The sequence below is a fragment of the Nyctereutes procyonoides genome, unplaced genomic scaffold (genome assembly GCF_905146905.1).
Source record: "Nyctereutes procyonoides isolate TBG_1078 unplaced genomic scaffold, NYPRO_anot_genome, whole genome shotgun sequence".
Classification (NCBI taxonomy): Eukaryota; Metazoa; Chordata; class Mammalia; order Carnivora; family Canidae; genus Nyctereutes; species Nyctereutes procyonoides.
Window position 1 is genome coordinate 38,434,839 of NW_026575134.1, and position 24,057 is coordinate 38,458,895.

The 24,057-nt window shown below is 55.9% G+C and overlaps 1 protein-coding gene across 2 annotated transcripts; it reads left to right on the top strand.

The window, feature by feature from the left end:
- Positions 1-1,466: 1,466 nt before the first annotated feature.
- SLC43A1 (solute carrier family 43 member 1) lies at positions 1,467-23,562 on the top strand. 2 transcript variants are annotated; one of them, XM_055301243.1, is made up of 15 exons: positions 1,467-1,761; positions 2,890-3,056; positions 9,375-9,549; positions 9,655-9,710; positions 9,835-9,911; positions 12,178-12,270; positions 14,175-14,308; positions 15,205-15,383; positions 16,446-16,592; positions 16,688-16,723; positions 16,951-17,089; positions 19,567-19,708; positions 19,937-20,010; positions 21,591-21,714; positions 22,825-23,562. In XM_055301243.1, the coding sequence occupies exons 2-15, from the start codon at positions 2,903-2,905 to the stop codon at positions 22,969-22,971; spliced, it is 1,677 nt and encodes a 558-aa protein (XP_055157218.1). In that variant the 5' UTR covers positions 1,467-1,761; positions 2,890-2,902; the 3' UTR covers positions 22,972-23,562. The 2 variants fall into 2 exon arrangements, with proteins under 2 accessions (XP_055157218.1, XP_055157217.1); XM_055301242.1 differs by lacking the exon at positions 1,467-1,761 and adding an exon at positions 2,194-2,324.
- Positions 23,563-24,057: the final 495 nt, after the last annotated feature.

Here is a 24,057-nt window from a genome sequence, read left to right on the forward strand (position 1 = left end):
GGTGAAGAAGGGCAAGCATTAAAGCCATGGGAGCCCATGAACCTCTAGAGTCCAGGGAGGGGCCCACAAAAGCCCCTGAAATTTGAAAGCGAGTATGTGTGTGTGTGCTCATGTTCACACATGCATTTCACAGGGAGTGGACTCATTGTATACTGTATTCCCAAAGGGATCCAAAAGTGTCTTGGGTTAGAACCCTTATTCTAAGGCCCCTTGTGTTAAGTTAAAGTGTTTGACCTTGATCTGGCAGTTCCGGGAGCCAGTAATGAATTTTAAGAGGTGAAACCATCAGAGCTTGACACCTGCTCCTGCCAGAGAGAACTCCTTGTGCCTTTTTCCCTGCTGAGCCTTTTGCTCTTGCTCTTCCTCCTGGCCTGGAGGAATGGAAAGGGCCACACTTAAAAGCCAGAAGATCTGACTTCCCATTCTGCTCTCCACCCACCATGTTCCAGCTGCCTGCCGCCAGCCTTCTCCCCCTGTGAAAAGTTGTGAGGTTGAGATGAGCCCATAATGTTTTGAGGATTTAATGATTTTTGTCTGGAAAGTGCCCAGCATTTGGTAGCTGCTCAGCAAATGTGAGATCCTCTCTCTTGGCTTGATGGCTTAACTCGGGGATTCCCCTCTCTTCTGAGGTCTTCCCGGGCAGTTGCTCAAATTGCCACAGAGCTTTGTGGGTATCACGGCTCACTCTTAAGACGCCGTGTTAAGCTCACATCTGTAATGACTGGCCTTCGCCTCCCCTCATTAGCCCACGTTAGCCCACACCTCCCCTCTATTTTACAGATGAGGAAACTGAGGCTCAGGGAGGTTGACAGATTTGCCAGGAATCAGTAAGGGTCTGGAAGCATCCTGTCACCAGGTCTTCAGACATAATGATAATAGCCACAGCAGCAGCAACAAGGAGCACTTACCGCGTTCCTGAGCACCGAGCTCAGCATTTGCCCTGCACCACAACCCCCAGTTCATCCTTCACCTCCCAGCCTCCCTAATTAGGTACTGTTATCCGAATTCACGGAGGAGGAAACCGAGGCCCAGAGAGGTTAAGCAGCTTGCCCAAGGTAACCCAGGCCAGCCCCTTTCAAAGTCCAGATGCAGACCTCCAGCTGACTAACCCCAAGGAAACTCGTGTCATTCTGCTTCTCGGAAAACACTACTCCCAGCTGCACAGTTCAAAACCCCACCCAAGGCCGCCCTGCCTCGCGCCCAGCCGGCTCGCAGCTGAGTCGTCCCCTGTTTTGACCACGGATACAGGGGGCGCTGCCCAAGTCGTCGGGGGGGCCCGCGGCGGAGGGCGGGGGCGCGCGTGGGGGTGGAAATACTGGGTGCTGGGCGTGTGCCGGGAGAGGCCATCTGGGGACCAGAGGGCGAGTCACGTGCGCCTGAAACTCGACCTAGGGGGAGGGGAAGAGAAGGGAGCCCCCGCCCCTACCTCGGGGCGCAGCCCGGGACGAGTGTAAATACAAGCCTTCACTCCGCGATCCCCTCGGTGTGTGCCCCGCCTCGCGGGTCCGGGGGCGCCGGCGGGTCCCCAGCTCCCCGCCGTGCTCCGAGGGGCCGGAGGAGGCCAGGGCAGCCGCCGGCGGCGCTGAGTCCGGAGGCGGCCGGGCCCCGGCGCGCGAGGTCGGAGCGCGGGTGCGGCTCAGAGCTGGGCCCGCGGGGCAGCGGACGCCGAGTGTGGACGCGCCGCCTGGGCGCTGCGCTCCCCGGGCCGTCGCGTGTGTGGCCGCGGGAGGCGCCTTTGCCCGCCCCCGCCCCCGACCGGAGGTGAGCAGCGGCCGTGGTTAGGGGTCCGCGGGGAGCGCCCCCCGGGTCGGCTCCCACCGACGCTCGCAGGCTCCGCAGAAAGACCCGCTCCCCGAGCCCGCGGCGCGCTGCGCGCCCCTCCAAGCGCGCTCCTCCCTCCCCCTTCCCCGCGGCCTCCTCGGCCGCACTTCCTCGGTGCGGAGCAGCAGCACCCGCGGGCACGCCGGGACCAGAGCCCCATTTCACAGATGCGGGCGCTGAGGCCCGTCCTCCCCCTGGCCCCGGCGGGTCCCTCCGCTCCCGGCGGCCCTGTCCCCCCCGGCCCGCCCCCGCCCCCGCCCCCGCGCTGCCCGGGCCGCGTCTCCTCCCACGGAGGTGGCGGCGGCCGCGGCGGGGGGTAGCGCGGCGGGGGGAGCTCGGGCTCCTTCCCTCCCTCTGGTAGACACGCCCGCCGCCGCCGGCCGCCGGCCCATCCGCCGCACGGTCCTCACGAAGTCAGCGGCCGCGGGACTTCCTGCCGCCGCGCGAGCCCCCTTCCCCGGCCGGGAGCCCGGCTGGCTCGGCTGCGCGCCGCGCGCTGCCCCGTGAGTGGGGGCGCCCCGCCCCGCCCCGTCCCGCCCCGCCCGGGGCCCCCTTCCACGTGGCAGCCGGCGGCCGGGATGCCCGGGGCGCGGGGCCGCGGGGCGCCCGGGCGGAGAGGGGGAGGGGGCGGGCCCGGCCGGAGCAGTGGTCGGGGCGGGGGTGTCTCGGGCCAGCTGCAGACTTCCCCTTCCTCCTCCCGCTGGCTTCGGGGGGTCCTTCCTGGCGCGGGCGGCCGGATGCCGGCGGCGGGGGCTTCAGACGCGCTCTGCCCCCGCCGACCTTTGGGGACTCGGGGAAGGGCGGGTGTGGGCCCGGGGAGCCGGCTCCGCGCGTCCCGGCCCGGGTGGGGGAGCCCGGCGGGCGCCGGGAATCTGTTGCGCTCGCCCAGGACCTTCCTTGTTTCCGACAGTGGCCCCGGCGGGAGCCCGGCGCCGCGTGAACTCCTGGCACAGCCGGTGCGCCCGCGGCCGGGTTGGCGGCCCCCGCCGGGAAGCCCGGGGCCCCGGGGCCTTCGCGGGCCGGCTGGGGGGGCGGGGGCCCCTCGCTCAGCGCCGTGTTCCTGTGCAGGCTCGCGGCCGGCATGGCCCCCACGCTGCAGCAGGCGTACCGGAGGCGCTGGTGGATGGCCTGCACCGCGGTGCTGGAGAACCTCTTCTTCTCCGCGGTGCTCCTGGGCTGGGGCTCCCTGCTGATCATGCTCAAGGAGGAGGGCTTCTATTCCAGCCTGTGCCCAGGTATGCCCAGGAGGGGCAGGTCCCGCCGGGGAGGGCAGCAGAAGGGCCAGGTGGAAGTTGGAAGAGAACAGGTGGCCCAGGGGACAGACTGCAGGGCTGCTGGGCAGGAGCCCTGGGCAGGAGCTGGACAGCCGCCCTTCTTGAGCCCTTCAGACTTCACCTACAGGTTGGGTGGCATTTTGCCCACTCTACCTCGTTTATCTTTTTTTTTTTTGTTTATTATGATTTTTATTTATTATTTATTTATTTATTTATTTATTCATGAGAGACACACAGAGAGAGAAGCAGGTTCCCTGCAGGGATTCCTGTGTGGGACTTGATCCCAGGATCCCAGGATCGAGTCCTGAGCCTAAGGCTGGTGCTCATCCACTGAACCACCCAGGCGTCCTTATTTATCTAATCCAGTCCACCAAGTGCTGGGGATCCTGCTGGGCTTTCAGACCCCAAGACTCCTGGGCAAAGTCCTAAGTCTTTGTTGGCCTCAGCTCTAGCTAGAGCAAGATGGAGACCTCTAGAAGAACTGCAGCACCTAGCTGGGTGAGGGATTTTTTTTTTTTTTTTTAAAACCAGGACTCCTGTAAGGCTACAAAGTGCACTTGAACATAACAGGTCTTTGTCCTTCCTCTTCTAGGGCTTTGAGCCCCCAGGTGTTCAAATCACTCACCTGCACAAGGTTAATAAACCTCCAGTCCTCCAGGCCAGGCATTGTGGAGGAACCCTTTTTTCCATTTCAATTGCTTTGGCTTCCTGTGAGTGGCCCCTATTGAGGAAGTAGGAATTCTAAGGTTCCTGAGTGGAGGGGAGGAGTCCAGGTCCCCTCTGAGCTGTTTCCCCTGCAGACTGCAGAGGACTGGCCCTTTGTCACCTAGTGGTCTTGATGCTTGCCACTGCCCATCCTGTCATTCTTCCTGCCTTACTCCCCCTCTTTGTTGTTGTAGTTGTTTAAATCAACTTTCTCAAAGATTAATTTGCATCACGCATTCTGGTGAGATGTGATCCCAGGAACCATCACCCACCACAATCAGCATTTAGGATATTTCCATCACCCCCAAACTCTGGCTTCCCTTTTGCTGCCCATCCATCCACCTGTGCTTTGTAAAAACACATGTGAGAGCTTTATTAAGATATAAGTCAAATACCTTACTATTCACCCATTTAAAGCATACGGTTTAAGAAGTGAAGCAACCATCACCATAATCAATTTTAGAACATTTTCTTTACCCCAAAAAGTAACACTGTACCCATTAGCAGTGCTTAGTTTGCCTAGGACAAAAAAATATATATATATATATTTTGACAACCATTTGTTACCATTTAGTAAACCTCCCACTCTGGGGCTTCAAGCTCCCAGGATATAGCCACCCCTCCCCCGTAATCTTCTCATCAGCTCTTCTGTTGAAGAATTTGGCCTTCAGGATGACCTCTGGCTTTGGGGAGCCCTCTCTTGTCTCCACTTGTAGTAGTCTGTGCCACATCAGTGATAGGAGCTGTTCTGAATATTTCATATAAATGACATAATAGGTGGTCTTTTGTGACAGCCTTCTCTCTCTTTTTTTTTTTTTTTTCCATTTAGCATGGTGTTTTGAAGGCTCATCCGCATTGTAGCAGGTGTCAGGACTTGGTTTCTTCCCATTGCTGAAAAATAGTCCACTGTATGGATCTGCCACATTTTTTTTATCCACTCATGAGTTTATAGGCATTTGTTTCCACTTTGGGGCCATTATGCATATTCCTGTGAACACTTGGGTACAAATTTTTGTGTGGACATATGCTTTCCTTTCTCTTAGGTATTTACTGAGGAGCAGAATTATAGTTCATTTAGTAACTCTGTGTTTAACATTTTTTTTAAAGGATTTTATTTATTTATTTGAGAGAGCACAAGCAGGGAGAGAGGGAGAAACAGACTCCTCGCTAAGCACAGAGACCAGTGTGGGGCTCGATCCTGGGACCCTGAGATCATGGCCTGAACCAGGCAGACACTTAACTGACTGAGCCCCCCGGGTGCCTCTGTGTTTTAACATTTTGAGAAACCGCCAGACAGTTTCCCACAGTGGCTGCACCATTTTATGTTCCCCCCAGTGGTCTAGTTCCTCCACATCCTCACCCACACTGATGATTGCTTATCTTTTTTATTATAGCCATTGTAATGGATACAAGTATTATATTCTTATAGTTTTGATTTGCAATTCCATAATGGCTAATGATGGTGAGCATCTTTTCCTGTGTTTCTTGGTCCCCAGTATATCTCCTTTGGAGAAATGTCTGTTTGGATCCCTTGGCCATTTTTAAGTTGGTTTTTTTTGCTCTTTTATCATTGAGTTGGAAGAGTTCTTTATATGCTAGATGCAAGTCCCTTATGAGATCTGTGATTTGCAAAATTTTGTTCTCCCTGTGGACGATCTTCTCACATTCTTCTTTGGAGCACAAAGGTCTTTTTAATATTGGTGAAGTCCAGTTTATCTTTTTCTTTGCCATGTGAGTTCTGGTGTCATGTTTAAGAAATCCTTGCCTAACCTAGGGTCGTAAAGACTTATGTCTGTGTTTTCTTCTAAGAGTTTTTATAGTTCTCTTACATTTATTTGTTTATTTATTAAAGATTTAATTTATTCATTCATGAGAATGAATGACACTCTACCACTGAGCCACCCAGGAACCCCCTACAGCTTTTACATTTAGATATTGGGTCTGTGTGGGGGTAATTTCTGTATGTGGTATGAGGTGTCCACCTGGTGTGTTGAGCTGTCCAGAAGTGAGCATGTAACTGAGCCAGGTTTGTCTGGGGTCACTAGAGGCGACCAAAGCAAACCCTCCTTCTTTCTCAGAACTTATTTATCCACTCTTGGAAAGCAAGGCATAGCTGTCTCTCTTCCCCTGGCTCTCCTTCCCTCAGGTGACTCATCCTAACCATCAGGCTGAGCCATCAGGCTGAGCCATCAGGCTGACTGGGGGTGCTGTACCCTCTTGTGCCTCAGACATGCTGGCCTACCAAAAGCACTATTTTCTGCTTCTTGTTAACATTTTTCTTAAAAAGATTGTATTTATTGGGCATCTGGGTGGCTCAGTGGTTGGGCATCTGCCTTTGGCTAGGGTCGTGATCCTGGGGTCCTGGGATCAAGTCCCACATTGGGCTCCCCGCAGGGAGCCTGCTTCTCCCTCTGCCTGTGTCTCTGCCTCTCTCTGTGTGTCTCAAATGAATAAATAAATAAAATCTTTAGTAAAGAAGAGAGAGGGAAAAAAAGATTTATTCATTTATTTGAGAGAGCCTGAGAGCACGAGTGGGGAGAGGGACAGAGGGAGAGGAAGAAGCAGGCTCCCTGCCTAGCAGGGAGCCCCATCCCAGGACCCGGGATCATGACCTGAGCTAAAGGCAGACGCTCAACTGACCGAGCCACCCAGGCACCCCTATTTTCTGCTTCCTGAAGTCACGTTCACTGTGGTCCCAGCCTCCCTCTACAGGGTCACATGAACGCAGAAGAAGACCAGGAATGGGTATCCCCATGGTGTCTGGAAAGATCCAGACAGTGTGGCTTCCAACTCTGTGTGTCGCTTGGCTTATTTCAGGTGTTTACTTAGCCTTCTGAATATCTCAGTAACCCCATGTGTAAAACAGGACCAATCATCCCTACCCCGCGGGACTGCTGTGAATATGAAATGAGAGCAAGCATGTGGACGACAGGTGGGGGTCATTGTTACATGCTGGACCCAGCTTTGCTGTCTTTGCTGTGTGACCTTAAGCAAGTCACCCATCCTCTCTGGATCTCCATTTCTAAGCCCATGAAACGGAGTGGATGCCCTGCATCCTTCTTGCCACAGAGGAGTGATGTGAGGACCAAATGATGTCATTTGACAAACGTGGAGTTCATCATCGGGGGGCTCACTAGCTCCTACCTCGGGGCTCCCTGGCCACACCCTCTGTCTTCATGATGTTTTTTGTTCTCTCTCAAGGTGTCCCCTGGAGTGGGTGGTCAAACTACTTTTAGGGGTGTCGCGGTTGAAGAGGGGTCTATCACTCAGCATTCAGTCAGGAGCAGTTTAATTTAACACATACTGCTGTATATCCAGCAAAAGTGCCAAAACGATAAAACAATGCCTGAAGTTCATCAGGTCTTCACTGTTTGCTAGTTAGGTCTTCAGTCCTCACAGCAGATCTGTGATCTAGGTATTATTATTAACACATTTTGTAGAAGGGAAAGCTGAAGCTCAGAGAGGCTTAGTAACTTGCCTGGGGTCACACAGTAATAAGGAGCAGAGTGAGATTTCAACTCCAGCTGTGACTCCAGGACCTGTCTCCTGGTCCTCATGGGCATGGTGTAGACATCTCCAACCTCCTTGAGTGTAGAGTTTTCCTGGGGCAGTCCCACTGTAGACAAGACAACTAGCTGGAGCCCAGGCCTATAAGTGTTTGGGTGAATGGGACTGTTGAATGCAGCATGGCGAAGCATCGAGGTGCGACGAGGTGCTCACCAGCTCACCAACCTTGTAGACTAAGGAAATGGGGTCATTGTGTGAGTGTTTGTATGTGGCAAGCCTCAGAGCTAGCCAGCCTCCAAGGGGGTGGCAACCCACCACTATCCCCATTTCACAGATGGGATAACAGAGTCTCAGAGTATCAGCACAGCCAGTGAAGCCAGGATTTGAATGTGCTCATCTGGCTCTAGAGGTGGAATATTTAACCCTGATCCTGCTTTCCAGTGCTTCACACACCGTCACTTGTAGGTCACCCTAATGATTTTGCCTTTTCTTTGTCATAGGTGTTGTTTACTTAATGCTTCCTTTTTTTAAACCAACTCGTTTGAAAAAAATTAGCCTAATTTTAAAGTGTAATATCCTTGGAATCTTGGGTTTGATTGTACTTACACATCATACATATATATGTCTAATACATACCCATGCATGTATCTAGATGGTTAAGAAACATATACACACATGTATGTGAATATATTGGAAAAATGTATGCATGTTTCTAACATACATACATATACATGCATGTGTTTTTCCAACACATTCACATACATATGTATGTATATGTGTGTGTGTATTTAAGAATTTATCATTTGAGAGAGAGAGAGAGCACAAGCCAGGGGGAAAGGCAGAGGGAGAGGGAGAAACAAGCTCCCCGCTGAGCAGAGAGCCCTACATAGGACTGGATCCCAGGACCCCAGGATCATGACCTGAGCCAAAGGCGGATGTTCAACGGACTGAGCCTCGCAGGCAGCCCTATGTGTGTGTTTCTGATACACATTGAAATAACTAATGATTATGAAACATCAAAGCCCATTCCAAAACTTCTTCCTCATGTTCTTCCTTATGTTAACACACAGGTCACTTCATCCCTCTGCTGCCTGCATGCCCTTTGGATATTTGAAGTCAGGAGTCATTGTCCCAACCCAGGGCAGATGCTTCCCTTCCCAGCATTCAGGCATCGTTACGTCCTCCTATTTTGTTCTCTTCATGGCACCTGTCCCTCTTTACCTCTCTTTTTTCCTTTCTTTCTTTTTTTTAAATGTTGGCTCTATGCCCAACATGGGGCTTGAACTCACAACCCTGGAGATCCAGAGCCGCATGCTCTACTGACTGAGCCAGCCAGGCGCCGCAGCACACCTGTCACTCTAAATCAGTGTCCATTTGTTTACTTGTTTAGTATCTGATATAAGCTCTGCGAGAGCTGAGAGCTTCTGTTTTTATTCACTGTGGGATCCCCAGCACCTAGAGAAGAGGCTGAGCACAGTGTGACCCTCCAGGAGGACCACCACTTACCCGTCCGTCAGCTGTTTCAGGAGAACCTGCTCTGGGCTGGGCTCTGGGCAAAGCTCACCATCCCCAGCTAAATCTCCCAAGGAACTGGGGGGTTAGGCCTCCTCTGCTCCCTTTCACGGGCTAGGGGCCTATGGCTCAGAGAGAGAAAGGGACTTGTTCACAGTTGCCCAGCTACTGGGATGGTGGTGAGAATTGGGACCCTGGTCTGGCTGCCTTCCAGGTGTACCCGGAGTGTGCCCTTGGCAGTGATACCCAGGCGACAAACGGGGCAGGGGAACAGCCACCTCGTGAGTCAGTGAGCACTGAGTGAAGTGAACCACCCTCCTTCCCCCACCACCATTAACCTTTTCATTAACTTGTCACGACTCAAATTGGCGGTTTACCTTGAGGAAGAGTCCTCAGACTCCAGAGTAGGAAGGACTCTGGGCCACCCTCAAAGTCTCCAGGTTGACAGTAAGTCATAAGCATGGGATCTGAGCTCAGGAGCCCTGACTCCAGGCCCCGGTCTCCTGCGCCCAGTGCTCCTGCTGCCACGTGTTGAGCCATCCCTTACTTCCTCAGCAAACATCACCAACGCCACCCGGGATGAGCAGCGCAAGTGGCTGAGCTGTGACCGCCAGGAAGAGATGCTCAACCTGGGCTTCACCATCGGCTCCTTCGTGCTCAGCGCCACCACCCTGCCCCTGGGGATCCTCATGGACCGCTTCGGCCCCCGGCCCACGCGGCTGGTGGGCAGGTGAGGTGGTTGGGTGGGGGGGGGCGAAGGCAGGGGCTGGCTCTGCACGGGGAGGAGAGGCTCAGTGTTCACGGGCAACTCCTCCCCTTCCCTGGGTCTCCACAGTGCCAGCTTTGCTGCGTCCTGCACCCTCATGGCCCTGGCCTCTCGGGACACCAGAGGTGAGCTGTTGGGCCCCTTGTGCGCCCACAGGAAAACAATGGGCGGATCATCTGCCCTCCCAGGTCCTCCCTTTGGCCTCCCACAGCTCCCCAAATGCCTTCACCCACCCTCTCCCCTTCCCAGTTCTCTCTCCGTTGATATTCCTGGCGCTGTCCCTGAATGGCTTTGGTGGCATCTGCCTAACGTTCTCTTCACTCACGGTGAGTGTGACAGGCCCCACTTGGCAGCAGGGCATCCAGGAGTGGGGTGGGGGTAGAAGTAGGTGAGGGAGGGGGAGAGTGGGTGAGGGAGGGGCCTCTGGCCGCAGGGCAGATGCACATGTGTGCCTGGAACTGTAGGCTGCAGCCAAGGGTAGGTGTGAGGCTGTGCGTGTGGGGACGCGGCAGTGTGTGAGTGTGGTTGTTGGGGTGTGCGTGTGTCCTGAGCACGTCATGTCTGCTGGCCTGGGTTCTAGGCACTACGGCCACAGCACGAACAGAGCTGCCAACTTTTCAACTTCCCTGAACTTCCTTGTGGGGGCTATGCCTGTAGTTGTAAGTGCTGGAAAGAAAATACAACTGGGTGTCTGGCTAGTGACAGGGAAGGGGCAGCCTGTGTGTGTGTTCGCCACTCTGTGTATTGTGTGATGCCCTACATGGGAAGGGCGTGTGTAGAGGAATGCATTTGTGAGTGTTTTAGGTTAAACCATGCAAAATAGCCAGGGTTTGACCGTGGTGGGTCTACACGTACAGCTTTTCCACGTGGCTCGGCCTCTTACGTATGTGTGTTTGGCGCGCGTGTTGCTCTGAGCGTGTACCTGTACGTATGTGAGTGAGTGTCAGGGCTAAAGGCATGTGCGTGTGTGTGGCAGGAGCGGGCCAGGAGGAGGCCCGGCCGGCCCCGGGCTGTTTATCCCTGCCCCGTCCTGACGGCCAAACTGGGTGTGTTTGGCCGAATTTCACCTCACCCGCAGCCGCCCTTAATTCCAGCCTGGGACATTTCACAACTCCCGGGGCAGCGGGTCCCCTCCTCCCCGCCCCCTGCGCAGCCCCCTCTCCACGCCGCAGCTCGGCCCGGGCCCCTGGGGCCCTCCCCGCCCCTGCCCTGCCCCGCGCCGCGACCCTGCCCGCCGCCCCTCCCCCTGCCCGCCGGCCTGGGGGGGGCCCAGGCCGCCCGCCGCCCCTCCCCCCTGCCCGCCGCCCGTAATCTCCAGCCAATGGCAGGGCCCGGCGCCCGCCCCGCCCCCCGCCCCGCCCCCGCGGCCTCGGCCGCCGCCCCCCCCCCCCGCCCCCCGGGACCGACCGAGCGGGGACGTCCGGTGCTGCCCAGCCCCTCTGCGCCTAGAGCCCGGTCGGCCTCGCGCCCCGCCCCCGGGCGCCCTGCTGGGCGGGGACAGAGCCCGGGATGGGGGGGGGCGCGGGGGGGCGGCGGCGGCGGGGGTAGGGCTCGTTCCCTGGCGCCCTTGGCCGCGCGCCTTACCCGGCCGGCGGGGGCGGCAGGGAAGCCTCTGCCCCCCGGGTGGGGGGTCAGCCTGGTCCCACCCCTCTTTCATGGCCACTTGGAAGCTGGTGGACGACTCCCTCCTCTGCGGTTACCATCTTCCTTCCCCGAGGCACTGAGGCCGCCCCCTTGGCCTGGGCTACCCCCCGCGGAGAGGGTGGGAGTTTGGTAGGGCATCTGAGGCCCTTCCCAGCCACGGGAAGCCACGGGGCCTGCTGGCCTGGGGGCGCCGGACGGGGTGGACGCGGCAGCGTGACTTTGCTTTCTCCTCCCCGGAGGGCCTGGCGCAGGCCAGGGAGCAGAGCATATGATCGGGCCTCTAGGGGTGCGGGTTCTGGGCCTGCTCTGCTCAGAGCCACCAGCGGGGCGGCGGCGGACACCTGGCCTGCTCCTCCCCCTCCTCTAGTTCCACCCTTCCCTCCCTGGCACCTCCCAGGACTTGTCCTGGCTCAGCAGGTGGGGGCCACCGTGGCCAAACTGGGTGTGTTTGGTTTAACTACAGAACCAGCCATGGTCACAGCCTGGCGGCCTGGGAGGGAGCAAGGATCGCCAGAAGGGGGGAGAAAGCCATTCACAAGCTCTGTCAACTTGAGTTCATTGCTCTCCCTCTCTGGGCTTCAGTTTTCTCATCTGTCAAATGGGTTGCACTAATTTCGTTTATTTTTTTAAACCACCATTGCATGGGTTATTAAGAGGTGTCACACAATAGAAAAGTTCCAGAAACAACTAACTTGGGAAACCCCCGGGGGGGGGGGTGGCTAAGTAAAAATGACAATTTTTTTTTTCTTTGAGGGCAATCCTGGAAACCTTTGAGATGCCAGCGTGCACTGGGAAATCTCTAGGATGGTGTTAGCTGGTTTCTGACCATGATCTTTGAGGGCTGTAAAGCCTGGATGCATCCAGCCTTTACCCCACAGGACTGGGCAAGGGCGCCCTGGGCGAGTGTCGGGGTGCTCCTGGCTCACTGGGGCTGCTTCCCTCCCTTAGCTGCCTAACATGTTTGGAAACCTGCGGTCCACATTCATGGCCCTCATGATTGGCTCCTACGCCTCTTCTGCCATCACGTTCCCGGGAATCAAGGTATTAGAACTGTTTGGGGTGGGGGGCGGTGAGGCCACCTGTGTTGTCTTTTTGCCTCCACCCCTAAACTGCGTGGGGCTGGGCGAGTAGTGGCCGGCATGTCTGAGGATCCTGCCCCTGCCGGGCAGAAGTCAATTCCCACCACCATGGGGCAGAGCACTGAAGCATCATGGGATGAGCCCGGGCACTGCTATTGACCGGCAGATCTGACCTCCCTGCTTTGCCTCTTTCCCCTTACTACTGTCCTGGGCCAGGCCTCCATCCTCTCTCCTGGGCTAGCTCAAGCCATCCTTGCTGGTCTCCCTGCCTTTGCCACTTCCTCCTCTCTAGTCTGTCATTCACGTGACTTCCAGAATGATCTTAGTTGGAGGCCTGGCTCATGCACTTGCCCTGCTTCTCTGACAGAATCAAGTCCAACCTTGTCACAAATATGCATTCAATGCCCTTGGATCTCTCTGGCCTCAACCAACCTTTCCAGCCATGTCTCCTCCTGCCCTGGAAAGGCTGGTTGCCTTGGGTCCAGGGTCATGAAAATAGTCTAGAGTGGGCTAGTGCCTGAACAGGTCCACTTGGTGGAACTAGAACCAGAAGGCTTCAGTTCTGACTTGGGGCCTTATTTTTTCCTCTGCTATCAAAAGATTAAAGCACGCTGTCACCTGGGCCATAGGATACCCTTCAGGGTCCACCTTGGGCAGTTGGGTTGGTTAGTTTAGAAGGCGCTTGCTTGGCATCCCCAGAAGAGTTTGAGAGTGCGTTGGTGGGGGTGGTCATCAGTTGTTCAGGTAGCACCAGGCATAGAAGGTGCCTGTCTTCCCTCCTCTTCAACCCGGACAGCGGGTGTGCAGAGCCAGGTCTTACTCCCACTCACTTGGGGCCGTGGTTCTTTGAAGCTCTGTCCGGTCCCCAGGGAAGAAAGAGCCTCAAAGCCCCAGGCTGAGAAAGAGCAGAAATTTTCTCAGGCGGCACTGGAGCTTTGAGCAGGTGCCCGAGGGGAGGGCAGGTGTCCGTCATCCCAGGCAGGGAGGACAAGAGGAGGGACATCATCTTTATGTGCCTGCTCCCCCACTGGCACAGAATCCCAATCAATTCAGAATCTACTTGTCCGGGGATCGCTGGGTGGCTCAGCGGTTTGGCACCTGCCTTTGGCCCAGGGCGTGATCCTGGAGTCCTGGGATCGAGTCCCCTGTCGGGCTCCCGGTACATGGAGCCTGCTTCTCCCTCTGCCTCTCTGTCTCTCTGTCTCTGTCTCTCTCTCTCTCTCTCTGTGTGTGTGTGTGTGTGTGTGTGTCTTTCATGAATAAATAAATAAAACCTTAAAAAAAAAAAGAATCTACTTGTCCTAGGGCCAGGAGGCCTTGGGCACAGCCCTTGCACATGTGCGCACACGCACGCTGTTGTCGTATCTGGGGAACACCTGTGAAAGGTGAGATAAGGCTTCTCAGATTGGGTTTGTCTTTCCCTTGGGGAACGTTCCAGGAAGGGGCAAGATAAACACAGGCCTGGTAAACCTAGAACATTAATTTTTCTCTTTTATACATAAAATGAAATGGCATTTTTGTGTGAAAGCCAACATGCACATGGACTCCTAGGCAGATTTATGTGCCCTTTTTTTTAGATAGTAATTGATATTTCAAAGACCTTTTGTGCTCATGGCCAGCAACTTCAGCTCCCTGTGGGAATTCTTTCTTGCCTCATTAGGGGGCTGGGGTGAAAAAGGAAGAGCATGGTGGGTCTTCTGGGTCTGACTCTTAACTCCTGTCCTCAGCTTCCTCTTCTGCAAATTAGGCACCAGGAATGGGGAAGAAGAAGCCTTGTGTAGGGCCACTGGGGCCTGGGGTCTGCCCTTGGGCTGAAGAGGTGGTGCTAGGCGACCACCCCCATGGGCCTGCTCCCTCCTTCCACAGCTGATCTACGATGCCGGCGTGTCCTTTGTGGTCATCATGTTCACCTGGTCGGGCCTGGCCTGTCTCATCTTTCTCAACTGTGCCCTCAACTGGCCCAGCGAAGCCTTTCCTGCTCCTGAGGAAGTCAACTACACGTGAGTGGCTGTGGAGGGCTGTGTTGGGAGGGCGACCCTCCTCCCTGTGGAGGGAGAGGCGTGGTGGTGTGGTAGGCGGGTGGCAGTGCAATGCACAGAATCAGCTTTGGCGTCAGAGAGACCTGCATTTGCAGATGGCCTCTGATTTCTCATCTGTGCAATGGGCTTGATCCTCCCCACCCACAAGTGTTTGAATAGACGTGGCACATAACAGGCGTGCAGAACACGGTGACTACTGCTCTTAGTATCCTTTCTGAGTGGGGCGGGTGGGATCAGAGTAGGAGGGACCCCAGCAACGGTGCCACATGCCATCTGGTCCCAGGAGGGGGATACAGAGACTCAAATACCCCACGCTTTGCGGGGCCACCTGCATGCCAACTTTTCCCCACCCCCTATCCGGTCAGTGAGGGAGAGGGGGTGCTCCACAACGAGGCACATAGGGTGCCCGTCAGAAAGCTCATGTTTATCGAGTGTCCGCGACAGGCCAGGCGCTGTGCGTAGTTCTCATACCATTCTCAACAGTCCTGTGGTGTGGCTTCTGTTATTAACTCCATTAATAATAAAGGCTCAGGGAACAAGGTGACTTTCCTAAGGTCATACCACTGAAGGGGGAGTGAATTAAAGCTTGGAACCAGTGCTGACTCCAGAATCTGAGTTCTTAATGCTGCCTCCATGGCAACAGCCCAGGTGGAAATGGACTCAGCCACCCCTCAGTTACTGGGTGCTAAGCTGGCCCCGAGCCCGGTAGGGAGCTCGTCAGTGGCCATGTCCGTCAGTGCTAGGTCAGCGGGTGCTCAGCACCCCTGGGACTGACCGGAACAGACCCTGAGAGGCAGGCCATTGAGGGTGGGCCCTGCATAGCTGCTTCCCACATGCCCTGGCCCGGCTGCCGGCAGGAAGAAGATTAAGCTCAGCGGGCTGGCCCTAGATCACAAGGTGACAGGGGATCGCTTCTACACCCACGTGACCATCGTGGGCCAGCGGCTGAGCCAGAAGGCCCCCAGCCTGGAGGAGGGCGCTGACGTCTTCATCTCATCCCAGGATGTGCACGGTGCCTCGGGAAGCCCTCCTGAGAGTGAGTGTCTGGTCCAGGTGCTGGCCTTGGGGCACAGGGAGGGTGGGTCCTCACCTTTACATTCATTTTCTCCCCTTCTCTCAAGGCTCGGTGATGTAGGTGGGGCAGGCATGCTCGCAATTGACAGAGTGGGGGGAAACCAGAGCTCAGAGAGTCCTGGCAGTTCAGGCTCAGGGGTACTCTGCTGGATTTCGGGGCGAGGGAGGGAGGGAGGAGCGTCCAGCATGGGGCAGGCTCTCCAGCTGGTTTCCTTAAGGCTCCCTGCAACCCCCAGCCCCTGGCTTCAGGTACTGCCAGGTGAGCGGCGGCTCGGAGGCCCTGCCGGCTGGCTCCCCCTGCTGGCTGGAAGAGGCGCTGCAGCCACCTGCCTGGGCCGCTTCCCAAGGTGTCCACTCCCAGATTAGGGCAGGTGCACCTGCCTTGGAGTCCAGAGATGGGGGTTTGAGTCTGGCTCCCCAGTTACCGGCCACGTGACTTGGGCAGATCCCATAACCTTGCTGTGGCTTTCCTTATCTCTTAAACTAGCAGCCATAACCGCCACTGAACGGGGAAGTGAGGATTAAATGGTCCACAGACGTGGAAGCTCTGTTACAGGCACAAGGGTGTGCAGGTGTGAGGGTGTTACCCTGCTGCTGGCCTCTCTTGGCACAGTGGGCCTGGCGACCTGCTGCTTCCAGCCCCAGGAGCTTGAGCAAGTCATTGAGCTCTGGGCCTGTCTCCTCAACTGTAGAATGTGCCAAAGGCAGGGTTTTGTACGCTTTGAGTAAGTGGGATGGTACGTGTCGAGTGTGTGGCACATAGTAAGTACTTAACGAATACTAGCTAGAGTTATTATGACCACACCAGAGTGTGCATCCAGAGGTCACCCGGAAATGTTGCAGTCATTATAAAACTGGGCAAGAATCTGGAGGCCAGTGGGTCTGAAACATTCCCTTTTGAAGAAACCAGTCCTTCTCAAGGAACCTAGTGAGTGTTGGAGCCCCCTCTGGAACTGCATCTGCAGGACCCTCTGCGGGAAATGGAAGATGGGGAGCTCAGGGGTGCCCTCTGGTGTCTCCCCAGAGTCAATCCCCTTCCGCCAGAGCCTCTGCTCCCCCATTTTCCTGTGGAGCCTCCTCACCATGGGCATGACCCAGCTGCGGGTCATCTTTTACATGGCCGCCATGAACAAGATGCTGGAGTACCTCGTGACTGGGGGCCAGGAGCATGGTGAGGTGCCGCAGAGCCCGCTGGGGGCTGGGGGCGCGGGCGGGTCACCCGGCTGAGCCCCTCTCACTCTGGCTTCTCTCCTCATCCCCCATCAGAGACAGACATCCTGAGAAAGCAGGCGGCGGAGACAGGTAGGGGGATGAAAGTTGGGGTCCCGGCCTACACGCACCCCACTGCTGCCCACACTATAGGGAGCCTGGGTCTGCCCTTGGAACTCTGGGTGTTCAAAGAACCTGGGGTCAGGGGGAGGCCCTGCTGGCACCCCTTCTCCTACACTGGAAGTTTGTAACCACACCCTTGGGTGGCTGGCATCCCTTGTGCCAGCTCCTGACTCCACTCCTCTTTCCATCCTGCCCAGTTGGGTTCTATTCCTCCATCTTTGGGGCCATGCAGCTGCTGTGCCTCCTCACCTGCCCGCTCATTGGCTACATCATGGACTGGCGGATCAAGGACTGTGTGGACGCCCCCAGTGAGGGCACTGCCCTCGGAGACGCCAGGTGACCTGCACAGGGATGGCAACAGCTTTTCATGTTCTCTGCACTTTCACATCCAGCATCTCATTCATTCTCCCCAAAGCCCTGGGAGAGCAGGAGCCTCTCCCCATTTTACAGATGCGGAAACAGTGTGGTGGTGGGGGGCACGGCTTGCTTGATAAGAGGTATAGCTCACCTCAAGCGCTGACTGTGCATGAGGCACCTTGTATTGTCCTGTCGAGTCCTGCAGCAGCTCTCTGAGGTTGGTGTGTTGTCCTCGTTTCACAGACGAGAACGGTGAGACACAGAAAGGTTAAGTAACTTACCCAAGATGACAGCTTTTTTCTTTTCTTTTCTTTTCTTTTCTTTTCTTTTCTTTTCTTTTCTTTTCTTTTCTTTTCTTTTCTTTTCTTTCTTTTCTTTTTTTCTTTCTTTTCTTTTCCCTTTTCTTTTCTTTTCTTTTCTTTCTTTTCTTTTTAACAGATTTTATTTATTGAGGTGTCTGGGTGGCCCAGTTGCTTAAGTGTCCAACTGTTGATTGAGGCTCAGGGTCCTGTGATCAAGGCCCGCAGCTCCTTGATCAGCAGAGAGTCTGCTTGTCCCTCTACCTCTGCCTCTCACATGTGTATGCATGTGTATGCTTTCTCTCAAATAAATAAAATCCTTAAAAAAAAAGATTTTATTTATTTGAGACAGAGAGAGAGAGAGAGCCCAAGTGGAGGGAGGGACAGAGGGAGAGAATCTCAAGCAGACTCCCCGGTGAATGTGGAACATGACACGGGGCCCAGTCGCATGACCCCAAGATCATGACCTGAGCTGAAACCATAGCCACTTAACCACCCGAACCACCCAGGCGCCCCTATTACGCAACGTTTAGTAGCAGGTTCCAGAACCCGTGTAATAAAAGGAGAAAGTTGGTGTATCAGACATCAGTGGCTATATCACAGATTACCCCCAAACCCGGCATCTTTGAACAGCTAACATTTGTTGTCTTCTATCGTTTCTGAGTCAGGAATCTGGGCATGACTTAGCTGAGTGGTTCTGGCTCAGTGTCTGTCTGAGTCTGTTTTGGGCTGGTTTCACAAAATACCACACACTGGGTAGCTTAAAGACAATAGAGATTTATTTCTCACAGTTCTAGAATCTGGAAGTCTCAGATCAGGGAGCCGGTGGTTGAGTGAGAGGGCCCTCTTCTGGGCAGCAGACTTCTCGCTGTGTCCTCACGTGGCCTAAGGAGTAGGGAGCTGGGGGGGGGCCTCCTTTATAAGGGCACTGATCCCATGATGAAGGCTCTGCCCTTGTGACTCGATCTCCCCCACATAGCCCCACCTCCTAATAGGATCCTGTTGGGCATTAGGATTTCAGCATATGAATTTTTTGGGGGGACATAGCCATTTGGACCATAGCAGGGTGTCATGAGGTTGCAGTCAGCCACGGGTGCAGGTACCTGGGGTGGTGACGGGAATGGGGGAACCCGTTCCTGAGATCACCTGGCTGTTGGCAGAAGATTTGCCTCCTCCCCAAATGGAGACCTCCCCATTTGGGTCTCTCCTTTGGGCTGCTCACCACAGGGTAGATGGCTTCCCCCAGAGCGAGGGGTCTTGGGGAGGGAGACCAAGATAGAAGCTTCTGTGTCTTTCTCGGTGAAATCTCACAAGTGACACAGCATCACTTCTGGAGGATTCTGTGGGTCACACAGAGCAACCTGTGCGGTGTGAGAGGGGACTACACAGTGGGGCTCATTGAGACCTATCTTGTTGGCTGGAGAGCACCCTTGGGTCTTGGACCTGGGGTTTCTGACTGCTTGTGTTCTTTCTGTGTGAATCTGAATGGTTCCTGTTTGTCCTGAGAGGATGGGAGAGAAGGCATCAGAGGAACCATCCAAGGGCTTCCTTCCCCACCACTGGTGCCCCAGCCCTGGCCCCCAGCCTCCTGATGGCAGGGTCCTCCGTCTAGGGTAGATGGGCAGCCTGCCCTCGTGCCAGCCTACTGGCCTCTTGCCTGGGGCAGCCCTCGGAGCCCTTACCTGTGCCAGAGAGGGCCTTGCTGGACAGGCAGGGGCCAAGCTGCTGTCCCCAGAGTAGCACCTACTTTTGTCCAGGCTGATGGGTAGAGACGCTTTTGTAGGGGCTTCCGGTAGAGATGATGTGAGAGCTCTTGGTTCTCCACCTTCCTTCCCATCCTCAATTCTCAAACTACCATGTGCATGGGACCTACCTGGGCTGTGTCAACATGCAGGTTCCTGGGCCCCACGCCTGAGATTCTTGGGGGGTGGGGTGGGGGCAGAGCCTGGAATCTGCATTTTAAAGAAGGGCCCTACGTGATACTGGGGTAATGGGTGGGGGAGCCCCACTTGAAGAAACATGGGGCTGGAGGTGTGGCCTGCTCCCTTTGTTGCCCCCGTGGCAAAGGCCCAGCAGAAGAGCGGGGGAGTCCAGCCTGAGAATAGGGGAGTGCCAGGGAGGTAGAGGCAGCAGCCAGTCACATCCTGTCCTCCTCAGGGAGGGGGCGGCCACCAAGTCTGCCAGACCACGCTATCGCAAGATCCAGAAGCTCACCAATGCCATCAACGCCTTCACCCTGACCAACTTTCTGCTGGTGGGGTTTGGCATCACCTGCCTCATCAACAGCTTACATCTCCAGGTACCCACTTCCAGCCTTTCCCCGCCCCTGCTGCCCCTGCCTCCCAGGACCCCTCCAAAGGGGCCTTTCACCCAGTGCCTGCCTTCCCGGAAACATGGATCCCATCCCCTGGGTCTGTCTCCCCAGGATTGGGTTGTCAGGCGCTGGGTGTCCCTCTTCATCTTACCCATCCTTCCTCCTGCCTCCCCGCCTGCCCTTCACCTCTTCCCTCTCTCTTTTTGGTTTCAGTTTGTGACCTTTGTCCTGCACACCATGGTTCGAGGTTTCTACCACTCAGCCTGTGGCAGCCTCTATGCTGCGGTGTGAGTCAGCCTGCACTCCCCCCCCGCCGCCACTGCCCAACCAGAGAATACAGAGTTGAAAGGACCCCCAGGCACCCCCTCAATCCCCTCTGCCCCGCCCCCCAGAGTTCGGACTGACATCTCAGAGTTGGTGGGGAGCTAGGAGGCCCCCTGGGGGGCAGCCCTCTCCGAGCTCCTGTGTTGGGGGCCCCCATCCCCTGCCTCTATCAAAGGCAGCCTGCCCCACCACAGACTGGCTCCAGCACGGGGAGGTCCTGCCTTAGAGGAAGCCGAAATTCTTGATTTGATGATGCTTTGGTCCTGTGTCTGCTCTCCTCTCTCCGAGTCAGCCCTGTAGAAATTTCTAGACTGCAGTCTTTTCTGCCTTATAAATCTCCTGCTCCATCTGGGCAGCCCCCAGTTCCCTCTCCCCTCTCCCCTCTGGTTTCCACCGCCAGTGCTGCCTAGTGACTTGGGGGTGTGTGGCCACAAGTGCTTCCACAGTGGCAGGCGCGGTGCAGGGCTCCTGACCCCGCCACCTCCTCCTTCTTGAGCCAGAGCCATGGAGTCGCTCTCTCCTTCCCTTCCTCATGCTCCGTGTCCGGCCCCCAGCAGTCCTACCAGTTCCCTGTCCACAGACTTCAAATGCAACTCGCTCCTTGGCTGCACCACCTCCCCGCTGCCCCAGCCCCCCTGCCCCTGCGAGTGCAGCAGCTCCCGGAGGTGGGCTCCCCATGCCAGCGCTCGCCTTCTTCCGTTTATTTTTAACACCGGGGCTGGAGACACCTGTTGGGACATAAGTCTTTTCCTGTCACTCTGTGGCTTCCTGCCTTGTCTCGCCCTGAGAAAAAGCCAGAGGCTTTGTTATGGCTTGACAGGCCCTCCAAGGCCTACCCCGGGGGACCCCTCTGCTCTCTTTCTTCCCTTCCCCCCCCCCCCCACTGGCTCTGCTGCAGCCCCTGTGGCTGCCTCATGCCTCAGAAACCGCCAGTGTATTCCCTACACAGGGCATTTGCACTTGCTCTTCCCTGTTCCCAGAACATTCTCACCTTCTCCAGTCTTTACTCAGGCCTCCGCTGGCCATCGGGTGGCAACCCCCTTGACTCCCCTACCTGCATTCTCTGCCCTACTTCTCTCCTTAGCTCTCATCACAGCCCACGCACTAGGTGCTTGTCCTGCTCAGGGTGCAGAGGCCACCTCTGCAAGGGCAAAGGACAGGGAGCTTTGGCTCACCGTTGAACGCCCCTGCCCCTTAGAACAGTAGCTGGCATGTAAATGCTTGTCAGGAGAATAAATGAAGAGCCCAGTGAGGTCAGTGCTGCCTTAGTTATTAGTGGAGGAAGTGGGTCTTGGAGACGTTGGATTACCTGCTGTTATCACGCAGACAGTAGGTGTTGGGAGGCAGTTCAGTGGCCCTGAAGTCACCGCACACATCGTTGAGGCCAGAGTCCAGACAGCGAATGCACAGAGGCTCCTCTGTTCCCCCCTGCCTGCCTCCCAGCGAGCGGTGGCACCTGCCACCGGGGGTGTGGGTCGGGGTGGGGGATGCTGGGCTGGAGGGGACCACGCGCCCTCCTCATCGGCCCCCCTCTCATCGGCAGTTTCCCGTCCAACCACTTCGGGACGCTGACGGGCCTGCAGTCCCTCATCAGTGCTGTGTTTGCCCTGCTCCAGCAGCCACTTTTCATGGCCATGGTGGGACCCCTGAAAGGAGAGCCCTTCTGGGTGAGAACCGGGGGTCGCACAGGGTGCAGGGGGGGACACAGGAGCCTCTTTCCAGGGTGCTTCTGAGGAGTTGGGGGCTGAGAAGGGGGGCTTGTATGTCACAGAATCCCTCACTTGCATCTCAGACTGAAGGTCTCTAATCTGGGGGTTCCCAAGCTGGCTGCCCATCATCACCCCACCCAGAGTGTGAGGTCCCCCAGCCTGCCGACTCTGCATCTCCCGCCCCGGGCCCAGGAGTCTCTGTGATAAGCTCCAGCTGCCCTGTGAATTGCCCACTTTTGAGGCAGAGTCGGATTCACCGGCCACGGTGCTCTCTTAGCACCTCCAGACCTTCCGCTCAAACACCCTCGGGGATGGGGCAGCAGCCTCGGGCATGCTTAGAAGCCCTTTCCCTTACACAGAACACACATCTGCCTCCCTGAAGCTGATCCTCTGTCTGCAGGGGGCCACCTGTCCCTTGTGACCCTTCTCCCACCAGACTGATGGAAAAAGGACATCACGGTTTACTGGTGCTGAGCTCCCCGTGTACTCTGCTTGCTTCATCTTTGCCATGACAGCCCCAATAAGGCACTAGAGTCGAGGTGATTTGCCCAAATTCACGCAGCCCGTAATGCAGAGCGGGGTGTGAACCGAGGCCACATCCTTGGGAGGGCCCCTGTCCTGGGGCTGCCAGGCCTTCTGTCCTCCGGCCGCGTGCCTCGGCTCCTTTAGCCACCCATGAACCTCTTATCACCAACCTCAGTGGGATCCTGTTGTCAAGCCTCAGAGGTCGAGGTTCCAGGTCCAGAAGGTCCTATTTGGGAAGGTGCCCTGTATCGGGGACCAGCCCAGACTCCCTCAATATCTCCCCAGAGGGCGCCAGCTTGTATGGGCACTGGTGCTAGCCAGGGTTCAAACCTGCCTCTGATACTTGATGAGCTTGTTGAACATTAGACGACATATTGGTGAAACCGTGATTGAGCACAGGAAGTGCTAGAAGCTATAGCTATCATTCTGGCCCAGGACCTGAGCGAGAATGGCTGCCTCCTCCTCTCTGTTGGAAGCTGAGTTGGGTCCCTGAGGGTGATGAGAGGTTACCCACTTGACTCTGTCTCTCTCCTCACCCCAAAGGTGAATCTGGGCCTCCTGCTCTTCTCGCTGCTGGGATTCCTGCTACCTTCCTACCTCTTCTACTACCGTGCCCGGCTCCAGAGGGAATATGTTGCCTACTGGGAGGGCCCGAAGAAGGTGCTTGGCAGCTCTGAGGTGACTGCATAGACCTCTTGAGGCCAAGGGACCTGGAGGACCGGCAGCCAAGGCTTGAGCAACCAAAGGGAATGCCTCATATGGCTTTTCTACCTGTAACATACACACAGAGCTGGGCTGTGGATTTATAAATACCAAAAGAAGTTCTATTTTTGTAGGGACTTGCTAAAAGGAAAAAAAAAAAAACCTAAAAAAAAAATTTCCCCAAAGCAATGCTCCATTGACTGGAGACCGCCCCTGTGCTAGAAGGATTGGGCCTTCTTCCTCCTCAGATTGGGAGAGACCAGGAGGTGAGGCTGCCCTTTCTCTGGGCCTTCCTCCTAGGGGCCTACCTCCTGGTGCCTCCTGGGGGCTTGTGGGATCATCAAACAGGCAAACAGGCTACCCCTAGGGTTCCAGCTATGCAATGCGCAGAGCGTGCCTATGTACATGTGTGTGTATGAAACAACCTTCCCCTCCGTGGAAAGGGACCTGAGGTGCTGGCGGTGTCTTGGATGGGGTGTTGGGGGGTAAGCCCCTTCCAGGAGCTGGAGGGCAGGTTCCCTCCCTGGTACTGCTTTTTGCAGGTCTTAGAGGAGAAATAAAAAGGGAAGTGAGAGACTGGTTGGTGTGTGCTTGCATCTTTGTTGGGGGTGGGGGGTGCTTTCCCACACCCCCATCTCTTTTCCTCACCCGGGTTGGGCTGGGCATTAAGTAGGACACCTGAAGTGCCAGCCTGTCCACCTCTGGCTGTCTGGCTCATCGCCCTGTTCTTAACCATGCCCTGCCCTTAGTGTCGGGAGGGAGTCCACATCCTGCCCGCTACTCCTACTCTCCCCACTTTCTATGGTTTGAGGTACACTCAGGAAGTTGCCTTTCTCAGCACAGGGGATCAGGGCAGGATGCTTTAGAAATAATGCTGAGGGATGATGGAGGCTTGTTGAAATTTACACTTTTTTAGAGTCTCCTGTTTTATCTTAAAACTTCATGTAAACTTTGAGCATTACTTTATAGTATATTTATACTTATTTTTTTATTTTTTATATACTTATTTTTAACATCAAAGTAGGTAAAGACACCGTCTTTGAGAATAAGGGACCCTCCAAGAAGATATACCTT